Source organism: Neofelis nebulosa, chromosome 8 (assembly GCF_028018385.1).
Source record: "Neofelis nebulosa isolate mNeoNeb1 chromosome 8, mNeoNeb1.pri, whole genome shotgun sequence".
NCBI lineage: Eukaryota > Metazoa > Chordata > Mammalia > Carnivora > Felidae > Neofelis > Neofelis nebulosa.
This window is the reverse complement of record NC_080789.1, coordinates 8,868,223-8,887,659: the sequence shown is the minus strand read 5'-3', so window position 1 is coordinate 8,887,659 and position 19,437 is coordinate 8,868,223. Positions and strand designations below refer to the sequence as shown.

Below are 19,437 nucleotides of genomic sequence, written 5' to 3'. Positions count from 1 at the left end.
TAACCGTCCGACTTCAGCTCAGGTCGTGATCTCGCAGTTCGTGAGTTCAAGCCCTGCATCGGGCTCTGTGCTGACAGTTCAGAGCCTGGAGCCTGCTTCACATTCTGTGTCTCCTCCTCCTCTCTGCCCCTCCCATGCTCAGGCTCTGTCTCTCTCTGTCTCTCAATAATAAATAAAGTTTATATATATATATATATATATATATATATATATATATATATATATATAACATATGCAGTGTTATTTTGTGTAGTGTACTTTTATTTATATAGTTGGTATTAGGCTGTAGATCTCATCCTCTGACATCTTAAATCAAATTATCCATTTCCAAAAGAACTATCCAGATTCTGCACTGGAACTAGTATGTTGCCTCTGTCAGCTACCTAGTACTCCGCGATGTACATTCCTCACATTTTCCTTACCCATTCTTCTGGAGATGGACATCGAAGCTGTGGCCGACTCCTTGCTATCCTAAAGAAAGCTGCAGTGAATACTTTTGTTCCTGCTCCTTTATAGAGTGCTGCACAGATCCAAGAGATCCAAGAGTGGCATTGCTGACTCGAGTTATGCACCACTTAAATTTTCCTTAAATCCACCAAGCTCTGCCCACTGCTCTAGGGAATAGCTGCACCCAGGTCCCCTCCCACCAGCAGTGCATGAAGCTTCCCCTTTCCTCATATACCAACATTTAGGGTTATCCAGATTTCTCATTTTTAGTTAATCTTATAGTTGTAAAGCAGTATCTCTCTCTCCCTCTCTCATCTCTTTGCTTTAATTTGAATTTTTCTCTGATTACTAATGAGGTCTGTTTCTCTTTATATACTTATTAGCCATTCAAGTATCTCCTCTAGGAATTGCCTGTTCCTACCCTTTGCCCATTTTTCTAAATAGTTCCTTGTCTTTTTCTTGCTGATTTGCAGGGATCCCTTGTAGAGTATTAATTCCTTTTGATCATAAACATTGCAGTATCTTTTCCCTGTCACCAGCCAGTTACCTTTGTCTACAGCATTCTCCTATAAACAGAAAATCCTAATTTGTCAAATGCATTATTTTTAAAATTTCATTTGCCTTTTGACTTGTGCTTTTAGACTCTTAAGAAGTACTCTTGGGGAGCCTGGCTGTCTCAGTCAGAAGAGCATGCGACTCTTGATCTTGGGGTTGTGAATTTGAGCCCCATGTTGGGTGTAGAGATTACTTAAATAAAACTTAAAAAGAAATACTCTTACCTATCTTATCAATTCCTTTATTGGTTTTATCTTTCCCATTTAGGTATTTAGCATAGCTGAAATTCACCTTTATATATAGCGTAAGGCAGGGATACACTTTTTCTCTCCATAGTAAGCCAATTTCCCAATAACATCTGCGTAGCAACATCCTTTCTCGACACTGAATTGCGATTCCACCTCTATCAGACTTAAAGTTTTATATGTTTACAACACATAATTGTTTCTGGTCTCTCAGTTCTGTTCCATTAGTTTGTTTTCTAGTTCCTTCCTGCCTCAACACCTCGATGCTTATTACTATGGCTCAGCAGTATGTCTTACTATCTGGTAGTACAAGTGTCCCTTCTAGGTTTTCTTTTCAAAATTGGCCTTGCTATTGTAGATCTTTAGCCTTCCCTGCATCTTAGAAGTATTTGAGTTCTTCAAAAATACTTATTGGACTTTCACTGGAATTGCGTTGGATTTTATTAATATGGGGAGAATTAGATTTTTCAAACATTGAATCATATTATCCATGAACACAATTTTATCTCTTCATTTATTCACATTTTTAAATATCCTTGAATAGAATTTTCTAAATTTCTTTTTTTAATGTTTATTTGTTTTTGAGAGAGAGAGTGAGTGGGGAAGGGAGAGGGACAGAGAGAGAGGGAGAGAGAGGATCCGAAGCAGGCTCTGCACTCACAGCAGTGAGCCTGATGCGGCGCTCAAACTCACAAACCTGAGGTCATCATGACCTGAGCCGAAGTCAGATGCATAACTGTCAGATGCTTAACTGACCGACCACATGCCCTAAACTGCACTTTTGGTCTTATTTTCCCCTCCCCTCTCCTTTTTTTAGTTGAATGACACTGTAGCAGAAGAATGCTATTGGTCTTTGTAAGTTTTTCTTACATCTGGAAATCTTGTTAAATTCTCCTGTTAATTCTAATAGTGTTCCTCTGCATTTTACTGGGTTTTCTGTAAAAATATCATCTCTACATGCTGGTAGTTTTGTCTCTTCTAATCCTTCTGTCTCTTCTTCCTCTCTTCCTCTCCTTCCTTCCTTCCTTCCTTCCTTCCTTCCTTCCTTCTGTCCTTCCTTCCTTCCTTCCTTCCTTCCTTCCTTCTGTCCTTCCTTCCTTCCTTCCTTCCTTCCTTCCTTCCTTCCTTCTGTCCTTCCTTCCTTCCTTCCTTCCTTCCTTCCTTCTGTCCTTCCTTCCTTCCTTCCTTCCTTCCTTCCTTCCTTCTGTCCTTCCTTCCTTCCTTCCTTCCTTCCTTCCTTCTGTCCTTCCTTCCTTCCTTCCTTCCTTCCTTCCTTCTGTCCTTCCTTCCTTCCTTCCTTCCTTCTGTCCTTCCTTCCTTCCTTCCTTCCTTCCTTCCTTCCTTCCTTCCTTCTGTCCTTCCTTCCTTCCTTCCTTCCTTCCTTCCTTCCTTCTGTCCTTCCTTCCTTCCTTCCTTCCTTCCTTCCTTCTGTCCTTCCTTCCTTCCTTCCTTCCTTCCTTCCTTCTGTCCTTCCTTCCTTCCTTCCTTCCTTCTGTCCTTCCTTCCTTCCTTCCTTCCTTCCTTCCTTCCTTCCTTCCTTCTGTCCTTCCTTCCATCATATTGCATTAGTCAGCACCTCCAATACTTTTTTCTCCACAGCAGTGGTGACAGTATTATTGATGTTCTTGAGACTTAAAGGGAATGTATCTAAAGTTTTTCTGTTCAGCATGTCTCATGTGGCTTTTTTGTAGATAGCCTCTATCAAGTGAAGGAAGGTCCCTTCTTCTATGCTTGGTTTTTTTGAGAATTTTATTCACAAGCAGGGATCTCATGTTATCAAATACTTTTTAAAAAACTATTAAAAAAAACTATTAATATGTGATTTCCCCTCCTTGACCCCATGGATGTTATAAATTAAAACAACAGATTATCTGATGTTGAATCCTCCTTACATTTCTAGGATAAAGCTTACTGGATTGTGCTGTATTATGTTTAATTTGCTTTTAACGAATTAACCATGTCACCTTCATTTTCAAATTCATCAAACTATAAATAGTCCTAATATTCTTTTTACCATTTTTTTACTATTTCTTAAATAGTACAACTTCTTAAAAAGTAAATATTGGTATAGTTATTTCTCTTTCTTCACTCAGATTTTATTTGCATTTCCTGTTTTTGTCAGCTTGTCAGAAGTTTGTCTCTCTTATTTGGTCTTTTTAAAGAACCAGCTTTTGATGTGATGTCTCTAAAACACTTTACAGCTGTCCCATCTCTATAAAGCCTGTATGATGCAGTGAAGGGAAGACTCTGGAGTCAGAGAGACTTGAGTTCAAATCCCTGTTCTGCTACGTGCTAACTGTATGACCTTCGGCACATTATTTAGCCCCTTTGCATTTTCTTCCTCATCTGTAAAATGAGAACAGTCCTCCTCATTGTGAGGATCAAATTAGAAAATTTACTTAAAGAGAGGCGACTGAGTGGCTCAGTTGGTTAAGCGTCCAACTTTCGTTCAGGGCATGATCTCACGGTCCATGGGTTCGAGCCCCACGTCGGGCTCTGTGCTTGCTGACAGCTGAGAGCCTGGAGCCTGCTTTGGATTCTGTGTTTCCCTCTCTCCCTGCCCCTCCCCCACTCATGCTCTGTCTCTCAAAAGTAAGTAAACATTAAAGAAAAAAAATTTTTTTTTAATTTACCTAGGGGCGCCTGGGTGGCTCAGTCAGTTGGACGTCCAACTTCGGCTCAGGTCATGATCTCCCCGTTTGTGAGTTCGAGCCCGGCGTCGAGCTTGGTGCTAACAGCTCAGAGCCTGGAGCCTGCTTCAGATTCTGTGTCTCCCTCTCTCTCTGCCCCTCCCCTGTTTTTGTGCTGTCTCTCTGTCTCTCAAAAATGAATAAATGTAAAAAAAAAAAATTAAATTTACCTAAAGCATCTGGAACTGTGCACAGCACATTGAAAGTGTTCAGTGATGTTAGTCTCTGTCCTCAGTGCCTTTGTTTATGCTGTGTTTTTTGCCTGAAATGCCCACTTTGTAGGCTTCTGCTGGCCCACATGGAAGTCTTGTGCAGATTAGGAAAAGGCGTCCCTTCCTCAGGCAGGCACATCTTCCACTCACTCTGTCAGCCCAGAGCCCATGTGCAGTGCACAACCTGTGTACCCATGCACGGCAGCTCTGCCCACTTGCCTGCTTGGTTTTCCTCCCAGTTCATTTCTCATTGTTTCCGAGGCTGCCCATTCTTCAGGTCTCAGCCTCCTTGATGAAGCCTTTCTTCTCCCTTGGCTAGAAGTAATCATGCAATCTCTTTCCTTCCCTGCCTCCCTCCGCCCCTCCTTCTCCCCTAGCCTCACCAACCTTGAACTCACATCACATGTCATTTGTACATCTCTTAAGGCATTTATCTCATTTTGCCTCATGTTTTAGTTATTTTGTGCAAACGTCTTATCATTCGAGGGGATTAACCCCTTGAAGTTAGGGATTATAATTTGTCTTTGGATCCTCCCTCTGCCTGTGAAGCTCAGTAAATGCTAACTGACATGGATGATTGAGTATGAAATGTAGGAGCTGAGAATAGTCTTAAATAATATTGTGTGAATGGTGTGATGGGGACGGGGGGATGGTCTCTAGAGGCAGAGGTAATGGTAGAGCGCATGTGAAAGTGGTGGGATGAAAGGTACTACTCATTGAGCTTACCATGGGCCAGTACTGTGCTAAGTGCTCTCATGGTTCATCTCCCTAAGCCCTCACAACAAGCCTTAGAGGCAGGTGCTAGTATTAGCTGGGGCACTGATAAGTCAGTGGCGGAGTTGGTGCACTAGGCCTGTTCTGTGTGACTTCAGAGTTGGGGCTTTCAATTATGACTGACAGCCTCCCTCAACCATACAGTGATTACCATTTATTTAGGACTTACTACATACCAGGCACTGTGTTCGATGCTTCACGGATGTCATCTCTAATCTCCATGGCAAATGTGTAAAGTACAGGGTACAGGGTATCCCCACTTTGCAGATGAGGAAACAGAGGCTCACCAAGGTTAAGTGACTTGCCTCGGGTCACAAATATAGGAAGTTGTTATAACCAGATCTCTTGACCCCAAAGTATGCCCTTTCCCCTGCTTCACACACACAGTGCTTGGGGCCAGCAAGAAAACCCCGCAGCTGGTGCGGAGAAAGGTTTGCATAGGAAAATGGAGGAAGCTAAGGTTAGAAAGGCAGTTCTGCCTCGGGCCACAGAAGGCCTCACTTTCCAGGACTAGCTTTTAGAAACCAAGAGTCCTGGGCTGTGACCTTGACTCAAGGGTCGTGTCGCATGACCTGGCCACTTGGAGGCCAGGGGAGTTTGAGCTACCTGGAGCCCTGCCTGGATCTGCACCAAGGGGCACATAGAACTTCGCACAGCTATAGGGAGATCAAAACAAACCAGGCCTGCAAGGAGGTGGGTGTGAAAAGATCTACAGTCCATCCCGTGCCTCTCAGTGACCTCGTCTTCTTCTGCCTACTTGTTTCCCTAGGTCACTAGGACCATCTCTCCTCAGCCTCCTAGATTGCCCTGATCTGGCTTCAGAAAAGCTGCCGGAGAATGCCCAGGGTGGGATGGTGGAGATTTGTCCAGGGAGAAGTACAAGTAGCACAGCCTGGACCCCCAGGCATTTCTCAGAGCAGAGGGCCCATCTCCGGGCTCAGACGTGCTCAGAGATGGGTAGGGACGTGGAGAACCCAGGAGTGGTGCAGATGGGGTATTTGACTCTTGGCCACCAGTTACCCAGGCCCTGCTGGTCCTCTCTGGGCCACACTGTATCCCTGTAGTTGTGGAGTCACCACGTGCCTCACCAGTGCCCTTCTACATCCAGGTCATTGCTGTGGTCATGGACCTCTTCACTGATGGTGATATCTTCCAAGACATCGTGGATGCTGCGTCTAAGCGCCGGGTCCCGGTGTATATCATCCTGGATGAGGCAGGCGTAAAGTTTTTCCTGGAGATGTGTCAGGGCCTGGAGCTTGCTGACTACCGTATTCGGGTAAGTTGTACCACGGGGGTAAGGGTGAAGGGTGGGGAGGAAGGGCAGGAGGTGAGATAGAGACTGCCTCTCTCTCTTCCTCTACCTCTTCCCCAGTTCAGGGACACAGATGAACATCAAGACCTCAACCCCTTTCTTTCTGTCTAAAGCCTTGCCCTGTGAATTGATAACCCTAAATTATATGCCCAGCTTAAATTTTATCTCAAGACGGTTGAGGCTAAAGAGGCAGCTCTGGCCCAGTCCTGGGGAGCTCACGCTGCAGAGTCACTGTCAGGGTCAAAGCTAGGACTGTGATTCTCTTCTGGGGAGCTTTTGGAACAGGAAGGAACTACTCTGGGCTCATCCATATTCAAAGCAAAATTTGCTAACTTCCTCCTGCTCTTCAAATGGGTTTCCAGTTCTAAGGCTGTAGAAAGTAGAGTCTAGTATAGACAGGAGTCAATAGGCAGGGTTCCATGAACAAGAGTGTTCTTTCTCTGCCCACACAAAACCTCAGAGGCCCCCAGCCTGAATGACAGTGCCTTTCTCTTCTCAACAGAACATCCGTGTCCGCTCTGTGACAGGTGTTGGCTTCTACATGCCCATGGGGAAGGTCAAGGGGACCCTGTCATCAAAGTTCCTAATGGTAGATGGTGAAAAAGTAGCCACTGGATCTTACAGGTGAGTTGGGCCAAGACAGAGAATGATCCAGGAGGTCTTTTTTTGTGTAACAAATATACAATGTGGAAGACTGGGCTGGAGTCTCCATAGTCATGGGTTTAAGACATATTGTCTGATCTAATGACAAGAGCCTCCTGGCCAGTCCCTTCCTTCAAAATTTCTGGATACCGGATTATTCCAAAAAGAGGGTCAACTCTTACTGGGCATCAAGAACGGTCTGCCTTTCATGGTCCACAGCAACGGGTTGCATTTTGAGGCTAGTTGTTGGGACAAGTAGGAAGCAGAATGGACCAGATCTGGGAAAGAAATGTGAGGGTGTGGTCTCTTTTGCCCAGGCCCGTGGTACCAGCAGGATGGGTAAACGTTGCAGTCTGCATTCTGCCAGAAAGCTCCATAGCCACCAATGGAGATCAGAAGTGACATTGTGAACAGGACAAAGAAGCCCACTTGGGCACAGCCCTGAAGGCCAAGCCTTTGCAGGTGCTTCCCACGTAAAGGGAATCGTACTGGGAAAAGTAAGGGTTGAAGCCAAGTAGCCAAATTCTGCCATCAGGAAGTATGTCAGGGTCCATTTGGTCAAGAATGGCAAAAAAAAAAAAAAAAAAAAAAAAATCACAGCCTTTGTGCCCAGTGGTAGTTGTTTGAATTTTATTGAGGAAAACGATGAGGTTCTGGTTGCTGGATTTGGTCACAAAGGTCATGCTGTCGGTGGCTTTCCTGGTGTTCACTTTAAGGTCGTCAAAGTAGCCACTGTCTCTCTTTTGGCCTTTATACAAAGGCAAGTAGGAAAGACCAAGATCGTAAGTCCTGCTAGTGAAAACAGGACAATAATAAATTTTCACAGGGGGTACCTGGGTGGCTCAGTTGGTTGAGCGTCTGACTATGGCTCAGGTCATGATCTCACCACTCGTGAGTTCAAGCCCCACATCAGGCTCTGTGCTGACAGCTCAGAGCCTGGAATTCTTCTGATTCTGTGTCTCCCTCTCTCTCTGCCCCTCCCCTGCTCATGCTCTCTCTCTCTCTCTCTCTCTCAAAAATACATAAACATTAAAAAAATGTTTTTTTTTTTACTTTTCACATGCCAAAAAAAAAAAAAGGTAAGGGTATGGTGTGGAGGCAATGTCTCCCAAATTCTGATTCAGAAATAAATTACCAGGAACACGAGAGACTATATCTCAGCAGTCTTTGCCCTCCAAGTGTACTAAAATCTGGGTGAGGAAAGAGACCTGGGCACAGGAAACAATCAACAAATGTCATAAGTCCTCTTACATGGTTAAAGTGTAGTGGTTTGCAGACATTAAGTGCTCTAAAAACCTAGAGAGGAGCCAATAATGGAATTATTGGAATGATATTAACAATAGCAGCAGCTCCATTATCACTTATTAAAATGTGTGTGCCAGGGACTGAACTAAATGTTTTCTACATGGTATCACACCTGAGCCTCACAGTACCTTTGTGACTGTATGTCCTATGAGCCCCACGTTACAAGGCATACAAGGGTACAAACCAGGTTGGTGGGAATGCAAACTGGTGTAGCCACCCTGGAAAACAGTATGGAGATTCCTCAAAAAAGTTAAAGATAGAACTACCCTATGACCCAGCAATTGCACTGTTAGGTATTTATCCAAGGGATACAGGTGTGTGGTTTCAAAGGGGCAGGTGCACCCCAATATTTATAGCAGCCCTATCGACAATAGCCAAGTATGGAAAGAGCCCAAAAGTCCATCGACAGATGAGTAGATAAAGAAGATGTGGTGTGTATATATACAATGGAATATTACTCAGCAATCAAAAAGAATGACATCTTGCCATTTGCAACTTTGTGGATGGAACTAGAGGGTATTATGCTAAGCAAAATTAGTGAGAAAAAGACAAATATACGACTTCACTCATACGTGGAATTTAAGGTACAAAACAGATAAACATAAGGGAAGGGAAGCAAAAAGAATATAAAAACAGGGAGGGGGATAAAACATAAGAGACTCTTAAATATAGAGAAAAAACTGAGGGTTGCTGGAGGGTTGTATGCGGGGGGAATGGGCTAAATGGGTAAGGGGCATTAAGGACACTTGTTGGGATGAGTACTGGGTGTTATACGTAGGGGGTGAATCACAGAAATCTCCTGAAATCATTATTGCATTATATGTTAACTAACTTGGATATAAACTTTAAAATATAAATAGATAGATAGGTAATTAAATAATTAAATGATTAAATAAATAATATGTATCTAGGAAAAAAAAAAAAAAGAAACCAGGTTGGAATCCAGGCCTGACTTCCCATGCCCTTGCCTGCTTTCTGCATTTGAGGCCAAGACCTGGAAAAGAGGGAGGAAGGATGTGGGTCGGTAGAGGGAGAGCACCCCAGCGAGAAGGCCAGGAGCTGTCTCCCACCGGCCAGCAAGGCATCTGGCCTCAGCGGTAGATCAGGTTGGGGCAGGGGCAGTGGGGTGTTGAGAGGGACTGCCAAGGGGCTGCTGGCAGGGCGAGGCCACGGGCTGGGCCCACATGTCGTGTTTTTCTGTCCCCACGTTCCCAGGTTCACCTGGAGCTCCTCCTACGTGGACAGGAACCTTCTCCTCCTCCTGACAGGGCAGAACGTGGAGCCCTTTGACTTGGAGTTCCGGGAGCTGTATGCCATCTCCGAGGAGGTGAACTTGTACCAGGAGCTGAGCCTGGCGGGAGGTGCCGGGAGGCTCGGCCCCAACTACTCCTCCACCGTGGCTCGCAAGCTGATCAACCCCAAGTACGCCCTGGTGGTAGGCAGCCGCCATCCGCCGGGCGAGATGATGCGCTGGGCCGCCCGGCAGCAGCAGGATGCCAGGGGCGACCCCGAGGGGCAGGAGGAGGGCAGCAGAGGCGGCGAGGCGGCCCGGCGCCTGGAGAGCTTCCTGAGTGACCTGGTCACGCTGGAGCAGGTGCTGCCCCCCGTGGAGCCCGTTCCCTCTGGAGAGCTGATTCGGAAGGACGGCAGGGCGATCTCCCACCTGCACATGGACCCGAAGCCCAAACCCCGCGAGGCGCTTGTCCGAAACGGCAAGGGAGAAGCCGCCAACGGGGAGGCCACTCCGCCCAAGGAGGGCAAGCGCTTTAGCAACAGGTTCTTCAGTCGCCGGGCCAAGAGGCCCGCGGCACCCAATGGCACAGCCAGCTCCCTCTCCACCGAGACCTTTGCGGAAGTGGAGTTTGTGCCGGGGAAGAAGTCCAACGAGGGCTCCAGCGCTGACATCTCAGGTGAGCCCTCTGCCCTCTGCCCTGTGCCCGGTGCTCCCCGGGCCTCCGGGCCTCGTCCGGGAGCGGCGCCTCCCATCTGCGGAAAGGCAGCTTGCTGTATGCAGAGAGCGGGAGCTCTGAGGCCAAGACGGTCCTCAGTTCCCACCCGGCCCTGGCCTTTCTCTGCCTTGTGATGGCGAGCCTACCACCACGGGCCCGGGGTCACGTCCTCTTGTCTAAAAGCCGGGAGGACACCTGCCTCGCTCAGCCGTTCTGAGGACAAAGTGCTCAGAGCAGTGCCGCACGCGGAGTAGTCTGAGAGCCGGCGTTTCTAGTACTGGAGGCTCGGCAACTTTCTCCTCTGTCAGGGAAGAAGCAGGCACGAAGCAGCTGAGTGGCCTGACCCACGCCTGACCTCTGCCTCTGAGTCTAGGACTCGTTCTCGAAAATGTGTTCCTTGCCAGATCACCTGTCCTCGCGATCCAACCTGGGCAGACACACCCCGCCCTCCCTGTGCCCCACCAATGCTCTGACCCACTTTCCTCCTTTCTGTTTTAAACAGTTTGACTTGGTTCTTCCCTGTGCTTATTTGATTAGTGGTGTTTGCCATGCTGCTTGCATTTGGGAGAGATCGTTCCTGCTGGCAGTGTCTCTCTGGGATCCCCTAGAGGTCTGGACCTTTATCTTTCTCCAGAACAGTCTCCGGTATGGCCTTTCCAGAGGCTGGTGGTGACAGCCGGGACTGCTGCTGGTACCTTTTCTCGTGGCAGCGTCTTTGAGTCGAAGGGGGCTCCGTGTTGGGATTTCTCCTGTGGCCGGGATTTCTCACTGCAGCAGTGAGCCTGGCCTCCCACCTGGCCAGGTAGCTGATGGTGGGACCTTGCCCTGGGCGGCCCGAGTGCCTCCAGGACTCCTGTGCCCCCCACACCCCCAGCTTTGACCTGTTTGTGCTTCAGTGTAAGAGTCACAGCTATCTTCCCCTCTGCTGATTCCCCCGCCCTGCTACAGAAACTGACACTCAGTCTGTGGTTCTTAAAGTTAAGACAGGCCCGGGAGTCCCTACAAATTTGGGGCACAGCAGGAACGCCAATGCCATACTTCCACTTGGCTGGGAAGCATTTATGGGGCACCTGCATGTGCCAGGCCCTTCGCTAGATGCTTTCCCTCTCACTTGGCCCTCACCAACAACCACAGAGGGGGCTGGCGGAAGCTCGGACAGGTGAATTAGGTGGTCCCAGGGCACAGTAAGTGGTAGTGGGGCCAGGACTCAAACCCAGGCCAGGGCCCGTGTCCTGTCAGGGAGGGGTGGCTGCCCCCCCCCACCCATCCCATTCCCTCCTGGGCTCCCCGGCGCCCCCAACACCAGATGCTTTGCTGCTTTGCACCTCTTGTTTAGAGGGAGGGTTGCCATGGTGAACACCTGGCAGGGAAGGGAGAAGGAGGGGCAAGCCCAGCCACAAAAGGGCCATTTCCCAAGTCCTAACTGGAGGTGAAGCTGGAAGTGAAGCTGAAGTTTCCTCTCCCTTCAGCCCCTCACCCTGAGGTGCTGTTTCCATAGAAACGCAAGGCCCGTTGCGTTTCCTCCCTGCTGCGTTTCCTAAGTCTCAGCAGCCAGTTCCCCTGCTTGGAGACTTAGACGGTCACTGCTGCTGCCCTCTGAGTGTTTGCACGTGGTGCCCGGGAGCCAGCCGAGCACGTGCAAGTGCACCCTGGGGAAGCTCCTCTCCTGAGTGCCCGACACACGGCACATGGTCAGGAAGGCGCCAGGGATGCCCGGAGGATCACACCGGTCCTTCTCTATCCTTAAGAAGAAATACAGACTGGCCTCCCGCAGCCCAGCCTCTGCCCACCTGGCTGAGTATCCAGTTCCCAAGGGCCTGAAATTCAGGTTGCTAATGAGACCTTTCCTCTCCCTGCTGCTTGCTTCCCTCAAAGGCAGAGGCGAGAAGCCGGACTCCTCTCCCCAAAGGCCCTTTTATTGGCCTCCAGCCTCCCAAATGTTTGGCTGCATCTGGACTGTCCTAGTGCCTCGTCTCAGGCAGAAGCTAAGTCACTAGGACTCTGTGCGCCGGAGGGTGGTGTTCCTGACGGCATGGGGCCCCCAAGGTTGGGACTAGTAATTTCAGTACTCTCGGAACGTCACCTGGGAGGGAATCACTTTAGCTTAGGGCCCTCATCTAAGGAAAGGATCCTTTTCCTACAGTGAACATGCAGAACATCATCAGAATAGATATCAATGTGGGATCTCAGCTCCCAGTACTTTGCTCCCCATGCCCTGGACATATCCTTTCCCCTCCCTGGGGCGGTTTCCTGTTCGAGAAGAGGAGGAGTTAAGCCAGGGAGGGTTTCTGAGGTCCCTTTGAGCTCCTGATTCTGACTGTCTGCTCTCTCCCTGCCACCCTCTTGTCAAGGGAGAGCCTGAGCTGATGGACAGGGTGGTGGAAGAGAAAAATAGAAAGCTAAGTGCTGGCAGCCTGTAAAATTGCTTGGTGAAGTATATAGTTGTCAAACAGCATGCAAATGTTTGCAAGCCCAAGTGTGGCCCTTGGGAGAACCTTTGGAAATTCCTTCCTTTAGGTCTGGGGATCCAGGTGGGGGGGTACATGGGGTTGCAGCCCCCACCCCCTTGCCTCGTGGTGAGAAGGCTCATTGCGCCCTCTACTGGTGGAAGCTAAACTGCTTTTCCTTCTGGTTTTTCTCTCAGCTGAGACCTTGTTTCTGTGCTGGATGCACTTAGCACCTTTTCCCAAGCCTGCCACCAGTGTCCATCCAGGAGCTTGGGACAGGCCCTCTGGGCAGAGATCCCAATCTCAGGGAGCAGCATTCACTGGAGAGCCTTATTAAAACCCAGTGAGGAGGGGTACCTGGGTGGCTCAGTCGGTTGAGAATCCAACTTCGGCTCAGGTCATGATTTCATGGTTCACAAGTTCGAGCCCCACTTCAGGCTCTGTGCTGACAGCTCAGCACCTGGAGCCTTCTTCAGATTCTGTGTCTCCCTCTATCTGTGTCCCTCCCCCACTAATACTCTGTCTGTCTCTCAAAAACAACAACAACGACAACATAGGAGTCTACCACTGGCCTGGGCTCAGGAATCTGCATTTTAAACAAGTGTCCTGGGTCCATGTGGGGAGTCCCCAGAGCAGCAGATTATGATGACACTTGGACAAAGCCCTGCTCTCATGAGGCTACCAGCCTAGGAGAAGAAGTTCCAGGTGATGTCCTGGGGCCACTCCCAGCCCCTCCAGGAAGATCACTGGGAAATGGCCAACACTCTTGACCATGGTTAAGGGAAGAAAGGCACAGACGTTCCCTGAGCAGATGCTGGGTGGATACATGCTAAGTGCCTTCACACAGAATTCACAACCATCCTGCCTGATGACATCGTTTCACAGACAGGAGGTGCAGAGAGGCAAGCCTCTACGTCCATGGTCATGCAGTGAGAAAGGGCATTGTGATCTCTTGCCTCCCAGGGCCTTGCACAAAGCATCCTGGTTATCTCTGGAAAGTTAGGGTTAGTGCCATTTCCCTACATCTTTAAAGATGTTTTGGAAGGGGCCAGAGGCTTCTTACACAATGGATTGTCCCCCTGGTATCCCACCAGTGGAGAGGAAGAAGAGAGTGGCCATTTACAGCCCAGAGTGCCTCTAGGTCACCAACTTCCAAAGTCCTCTTGCCCGCGCTTTTCCCAGAGTTCTCTGAGGTGACTGCAGCAACAGTTGCATTTCTAGAACTCTCCTCGATTCCGGTGATTCATGCATGGGGGAGCCACCATAGCTGGCAATGTGGTCTGGTTCCTAGTGCTGTGGCTGCTGGGCTCCTGGATTTGGGACTTCAGGCTCTTCTGTGTCGCCCCCAGGAGCTGGAGGTCTCAGATATCTCTCTGGGAAATCTGGGCCCCTGTCCAAGATAGAAGGTTGGGAAAGTGCTTCTGGGGTTCCGAGCTCCATAAGGGGCCTGTGGGCCTCCAGTTCCAGGATAAGTCTACTCAAGAGCTGTCTTATGAAGACAGAGTTTCAGAATTCAGTGTCACTCTTGAGGCGCGTGGGTCATGCCCCAGCTCCTGCTGAAGGTCTGATTTGATAAACCCAAGCTTGGTTACCAGCCAGGGCCCCAACCACACAGCAAGGTGAGGGGAGCCAGGTGAGCATCCTTCGAGGAACTGATCCTGCTCGGTTCTGGAAAAGAGGCAAGCATCCTTATTCTCACCGGCATATGCCATAATCCCTATGCCCCTCCGGGTTCTCTTGGGCCTAGCCAGGGCTTTCATCACCATCTAGGTGAGTGAGGGCATGTACCTCACCCGGTCAGTATCTATTGATGCCGCTATTATTGTTAGTATTGGTCTGAACCTTTAAGTAGCTTGCCGCTGCCTGGTCATACATTTTACTCAACAAGTACATATCTATGCAATGTCTGCTGTGTGCCAAGCACTGCTCTAAGTTCCTGGTACAACAGTGAACAAAACAAGCAAAGTCCCTGCCCTTACGGAGTGAATACCGTACTAGAAAGAGAGGGGCAGAGGAGGGCAATGACCCTTTCATAAAGGGTCATTGGGAAGGCCTCTCGGACAAAGGGACAAAGGGGTATTTGAACAGAGACTTGAATGAAGGGAGGGAGACAGCTGTGTGGACATCCAGAAGACGAATCTTCCAGAAAAGGGGAATATGAAGTCCTGAAATCCATAGGGAGGTAGAGCCCACGGGTCCTTGGCTGGTGCCCCAGGTGCCTCCTCCTCCCCCACACCTACTTTCAGTCTTACTACAGTGTTATCTCCCTTTGAAGTTTGACCTTCCCTTTGGACTGCCCATGGCCGTTCATGTTTTCTTCCCTGTGAAGCTGAGCAGGTCTGATTCTCCCCAGTCTCGCCGAACACCTGCACGTGGTGGGCTCTTAGTCAATGGGCACTGAAGGAATGACACTGAAGGAATGACACTGAAGGAATGACGGAACACAGAGAATTCGCCCTCAAACCAATTTCTCTGTCCGAGGCATGCGGATGAATCCTGTGTCCAAAGAACCTCTGCAGGCATCTGTCAGCTTTCTGGAACGAGTGGGAAGCACACCCAGGCAAACTTGGGCTTTCGGCCCTGCCGCTCCCGGCTTCTCTGAGCAGGAGGGCAGGAGCGGGGGCAGAGCTCAGTCTTAGGAAGCAGGCTCCTCTAAGCCATACTCCTGCCCCTGCTTCCTGATGCAGGGATCGATCCACTTACCTGCCTCTAAAATGCTGCTGCCTCAGGGGAGGAACTCAGCATCTGCTCAGTAGGCCAAGCACATAAAACAAGCCACTGCAGAGAGGAAGCCGGGATGGCTGTGTCCATTGCCGCAGCAAGGGGACTGAGGGACAGCAGCAGTAATCACTTGGGCAGAGCTGCATCAGACACGGCCTGGCTCGGAAGATGACCCATGCTCCTTGACCCTTGGAGCCCTCAGGGAGGGGGCGGCACAGTCGTCCTGCTCCCCTCCCTCCTCCTCTAAGCCTTAAACGCCTCAGGCTTGGTCCCCAAGGAGGCCAGGCAGGACCTGTAGCAAGTCCTGAGGAGTGAGTCCAGTCCACACAGACCAGGTGGTGGTTAGCCTGGGGGCGGGGGGGGCGGGGGGGGGGTTTGCTGCAGTCGAACCTGTTCAGTGTCTCCCTTGCTAATGGCCCAGAGAGGAGGCAGCCGCCACCTTAATTAAATTCACAGCTGGAGTGATCTGGGATGGTGGTGTGAACGCAGGGGAGGTGACCCTTGCAGTGTAGGGAGGGACCGGCAGGAAATAACTCAGCAGCTCCCACCTGGGAGGAAGACAGCCAGCGCCCCTGAGGACAGAGGCCACCTCGGAGGCCAGGGCTGCCTCCCAGCTCCCTGCTTCCCCCGCAGCTCCCACAGCAGGGATCCAGCCAAAGGAGCCCCAGGCCTCTCTGCTTGGGATTGTAAAGGAAGCAAAAATGGCTGGAAGGGGGCTGGGAGAAACCGGCTTCTCTGGCCAGGAGAAAAACAGCGTTCTCTCCCCCTTTCCCCTCGGTGAAGTGCGCTCCCTTATCCTCTGTTCTCAAAACCACCCCCCACCCCCCGAACGTGTGGTCTGTGCCACGGTACCTGGCTCTCAGTCAGCCTGCTGACCCTGGTGGCCCCTTCCCGGGACGCCTGCTCAGTGGCAGGAGCTGACGCTGGATGTGGAGGGCTGTGGCGGCTGCCGGCGCTGACTGACTCCGGGAGCTGGTGGCCCCCCGTGCCTCGCTGTAAGACAGGGCTAATGCTACCTTCTCCAAGTGCAGCCGCCCAGGCGGGATTACCTGAGAGAACGACTGGTTGTGCTTTGTAAGCTGTGAGGCTGCATACAGTATTAGCTTCTGGCAAACTGCCTCTTGGAGAGACTTTTAAGTCATTGACTGTAGCTGTGGATTAGGGTTCTGGATCCTTCCCCCGCCCCCACCGCTGAGGTCAGGAGATGGCAGATCCCTTGGATATCCCAATCAGTGACAATCTAGCTGAGACGACCAGACCGGACTGGGAGAACCTTTCCTTTTGCTTTCCTGGGGGTGGGGGGGCCCTACTGACTCCAGATCAGCAGCTTGGCAGGGAGACAGTGACCCCAGCCCCCAAATTTGAGGCTTGAGCTGTGCATAGGAGAGGAGTGGGAGGCGAGTCTGCTGAGCGCTTCACTTAACGTCCTCCTTCGCCTGTGTCCCTTGTCTCTGCAGGCAAAACGAATCCCAGTCCTTCCAAGGCCAGCAATTGCGTGATCTCCTGAGCCACACAGGCCAGCAGTGGGCAGGACCTGTGGATGCCCCAGCCCTGTCCTATGGAGAATACAGGTCAAACCCTGCGCCAGTTTGCACTTCGGACCCTTACTTGCTTCCTGCCCAACAGCCTCCATCCTGGCCTCAGGGACCCTCAATCCCAGATGTGAGAGTCGGCAGCACATCAAGACAATCACACGCCACCGCCGTGAGACTGTCGCCGCCGGGCAGGGGTCACTCCTTCTTGTTTACATGAAGTGGAAGCTTGACTAATGTCTGCTCTCCTTTATGCCAGACCCCCTCCCTCCACTGGGCCAGCCTTGCCCTGCAGGTCCCCAGATGGGGTGAGCCCAATGCGATAGGGTCTCCAGGGCAGCCCCAGCCCCCTAACTTCTCCTTCCCCGGGCTTCCTGGTACTTCTGTCCCCCAAGAGGCTTGGTGGGATATGAGGGAAGAGGATGGGGCTCAGAGCCAGGGAGCCAGTCTTCCCCAAGTCTCTGAACTCAGGGTGGAAGGGGCAGCTAGGGCAGCCGGGGCGCCGGCCGCTGTCACCTTCCCAGCCTGGTTCCTGCAAGGCTCCCGTACTAGACCCAGAGTGAAATGAGGGGAAGGCCTCTCCTCAGCCAGTGCCAGGATCTGACTCTGCCATTCAGAGGGCTCTTGTACTGAAGTCTCCTTCCCCTCCCTCCCCGCTGTCTTAGCAGTCTCCGCGCCAGTGGTCCAGACCCCCTTGGCTGTTGCCTGCCGCAAGCACGTACGGGGATTCTCCTAGTGCCTTTAGCTGGGGCTGCTGCTTCCCTTTAATGTGCCTTGATTTGCAGCCCAGGGCAGGGAGGGAGAGCTTGGTTGGGAGTGGAAGGCTCAAGCAGTATGGGAGGTTGAGCCCTGCAGACGAGAGCATTTGTCCTTTCCCCCACCCCTGAGATAGCCCTCAGCCCCCTTCACCAGCCAGTGTGCCTGCTCTAGTTACATTCCAGCCAAAGACCGGCCTTCGTCTCCTGCCAAAGGACAGGCTGCATTTAGGAGCCTTAGCCTCCCCTCATTGCCACAACATTGGCCAGGGACAGCAGCCTAAAGTCGCACATTGCCCCCTCCCCACTTGTGTGACTGATGGGGTCTGAGGAGAGATTTCTGGAATGGACAACAGAGAAATTGCCAAACTTCAGGCTCTGAGAGCCGACTGCTGGGGGGCCCTAGCCACGGGGGGGGGGGGGGGGGGCGGAGGGGCCCACATCGCCCAGTGGAAGCGCCCCCAGGTGGCCTCCTTCAGCCTCTTCTGAACCAAACTCTTGTCTTTGTGTCTTTCCTTCTGCAAAAACCCTGGGGCACCAGCAGCACCTGGGGGAGAGGTGGTGGCTTGAGGGAGGGCACTGGGGGCACTGAGGCAAAGCAGGAGGTGGGATGGCCCAGTGCAGTTGCTGGAGAACCTGGCCTCTCGTGGTAGGAGGGGAGGGAACAGGGAAAGGAAAGGTGAGCCTGGTTCCCAGGGGCTCCTCTCTATCTTGAGGCTAGCTTCTAGGGTGTTGGGTGGGGGGGCAGGGGATCCCCAACCCACCTCCCTGAGCTTCTATGAGGATTAAACACTTCCTGGGAAGTGCTGGCAATGTGGCACGTGCTTGTTCTGGAGGGGAAGGAAGGGAGAGAGGAAACCGGGGGAGTGGAGGGTGGTGGTAGGGGGACAAGATCGCCCTTGGTGGGGAGAGTAGACGCCTCTGGGGACAAGGCAGGAGGCCCGGGGAAGGGACCAGCTCCTAAGGGCTCTTCCCAAGGGCTTCCTCTCTGTGCCCAGCCCCCCACAAGAGAAGCTGGCCTATGGCACCCCTTCCCCTCTCCTGACCCAAAGCGGGCCCTGTTCTTTCCCAGGCCTGACATGTGGGAGGATCCACACTGGAAGCTCCCAGTCACTGCAGCCTCGAGCCCGGCCTGCCCTTTCTGCCTCAGTTTCCCCACGTGCCAAGACAGTATCTTCTCACTTTCTTCATAGGCACAGAGGTGGGAGAGCATGAGGAAGCACCGCCGTATAGTGGGCGGAGGGCTGGCGGCTGAGGCGGGACACCTGCCTCCACCACGGCCTGTCTCCTCCTCCCCTTCGGAGGTCTGGACAAGATGGCCTCTGAGCCTCTCCGGCTGTGAGGGCCTTGGAACGAGACAGCAGTCCAAAGATTGCTGGGGATCTTGAAGCACTAAAATGAGGCTCCTGCAGCATTCACAGGCCCAGTCACGTGGGAAGGCCTCCGGGAGGGGGCAGGGATGAAGCAGCACTCTCGGTATGGGGCCCTCCCACACCCCCCCCCCCCCCCCCGCCACCAAGTTGCCCACTCTGCGTCCAGTTTCCGTAGGCTGAGTGCCAACAAGTGGCACAGCTCCTTGGGCACGCTGACCTCTGATGAGCAGAGGCAGCTGAGGGCCGAGACCCTGGGGCGGCTGCCACCTGGATCCTGCCACGTGGGAGCGGGGAGTACAGGACCCCTGCGCAGGGCTGAAGGCTCTCCCTTGAGAGTCGGCAAAACTTCCCAGTCTCCTGTGCCATGTGTCCCCTGGGGATGGTTAGTCCTATCCCTGGTCATTCAAGGGTGCTTTCAACACAGCCTCTCCTAACAACACTACCTCTGCCTGTGTAGAACTTAATAGAAGAGGCAAAA

The 19,437-nt window shown here is 51.4% G+C and overlaps 1 protein-coding gene and 1 pseudogene across 1 annotated transcript in view; both read left to right on the top strand.

The window, feature by feature from the left end:
• Positions 1-18,403, top strand: part of FAM83F (family with sequence similarity 83 member F) — a 34,799-nt gene extending 16,396 nt beyond the window's left edge. Inside the window, exons 2-5 of the mRNA XM_058741209.1 lie at positions 6,032-6,199; positions 6,738-6,859; positions 9,398-10,092; positions 16,757-18,403. Of these exons, the coding sequence (XP_058597192.1) occupies positions 6,032-6,199; positions 6,738-6,859; positions 9,398-10,092; positions 16,757-16,806 (1,035 nt within the window). The 3' untranslated portion in view covers positions 16,807-18,403. The remainder of the gene's footprint in view (positions 1-6,031; positions 6,200-6,737; positions 6,860-9,397; positions 10,093-16,756) is intronic.
• LOC131518809 (small ribosomal subunit protein uS12-like) lies at positions 6,866-7,663 on the top strand (annotated as a pseudogene).
• Positions 18,404-19,437: the final 1,034 nt, after the last annotated feature.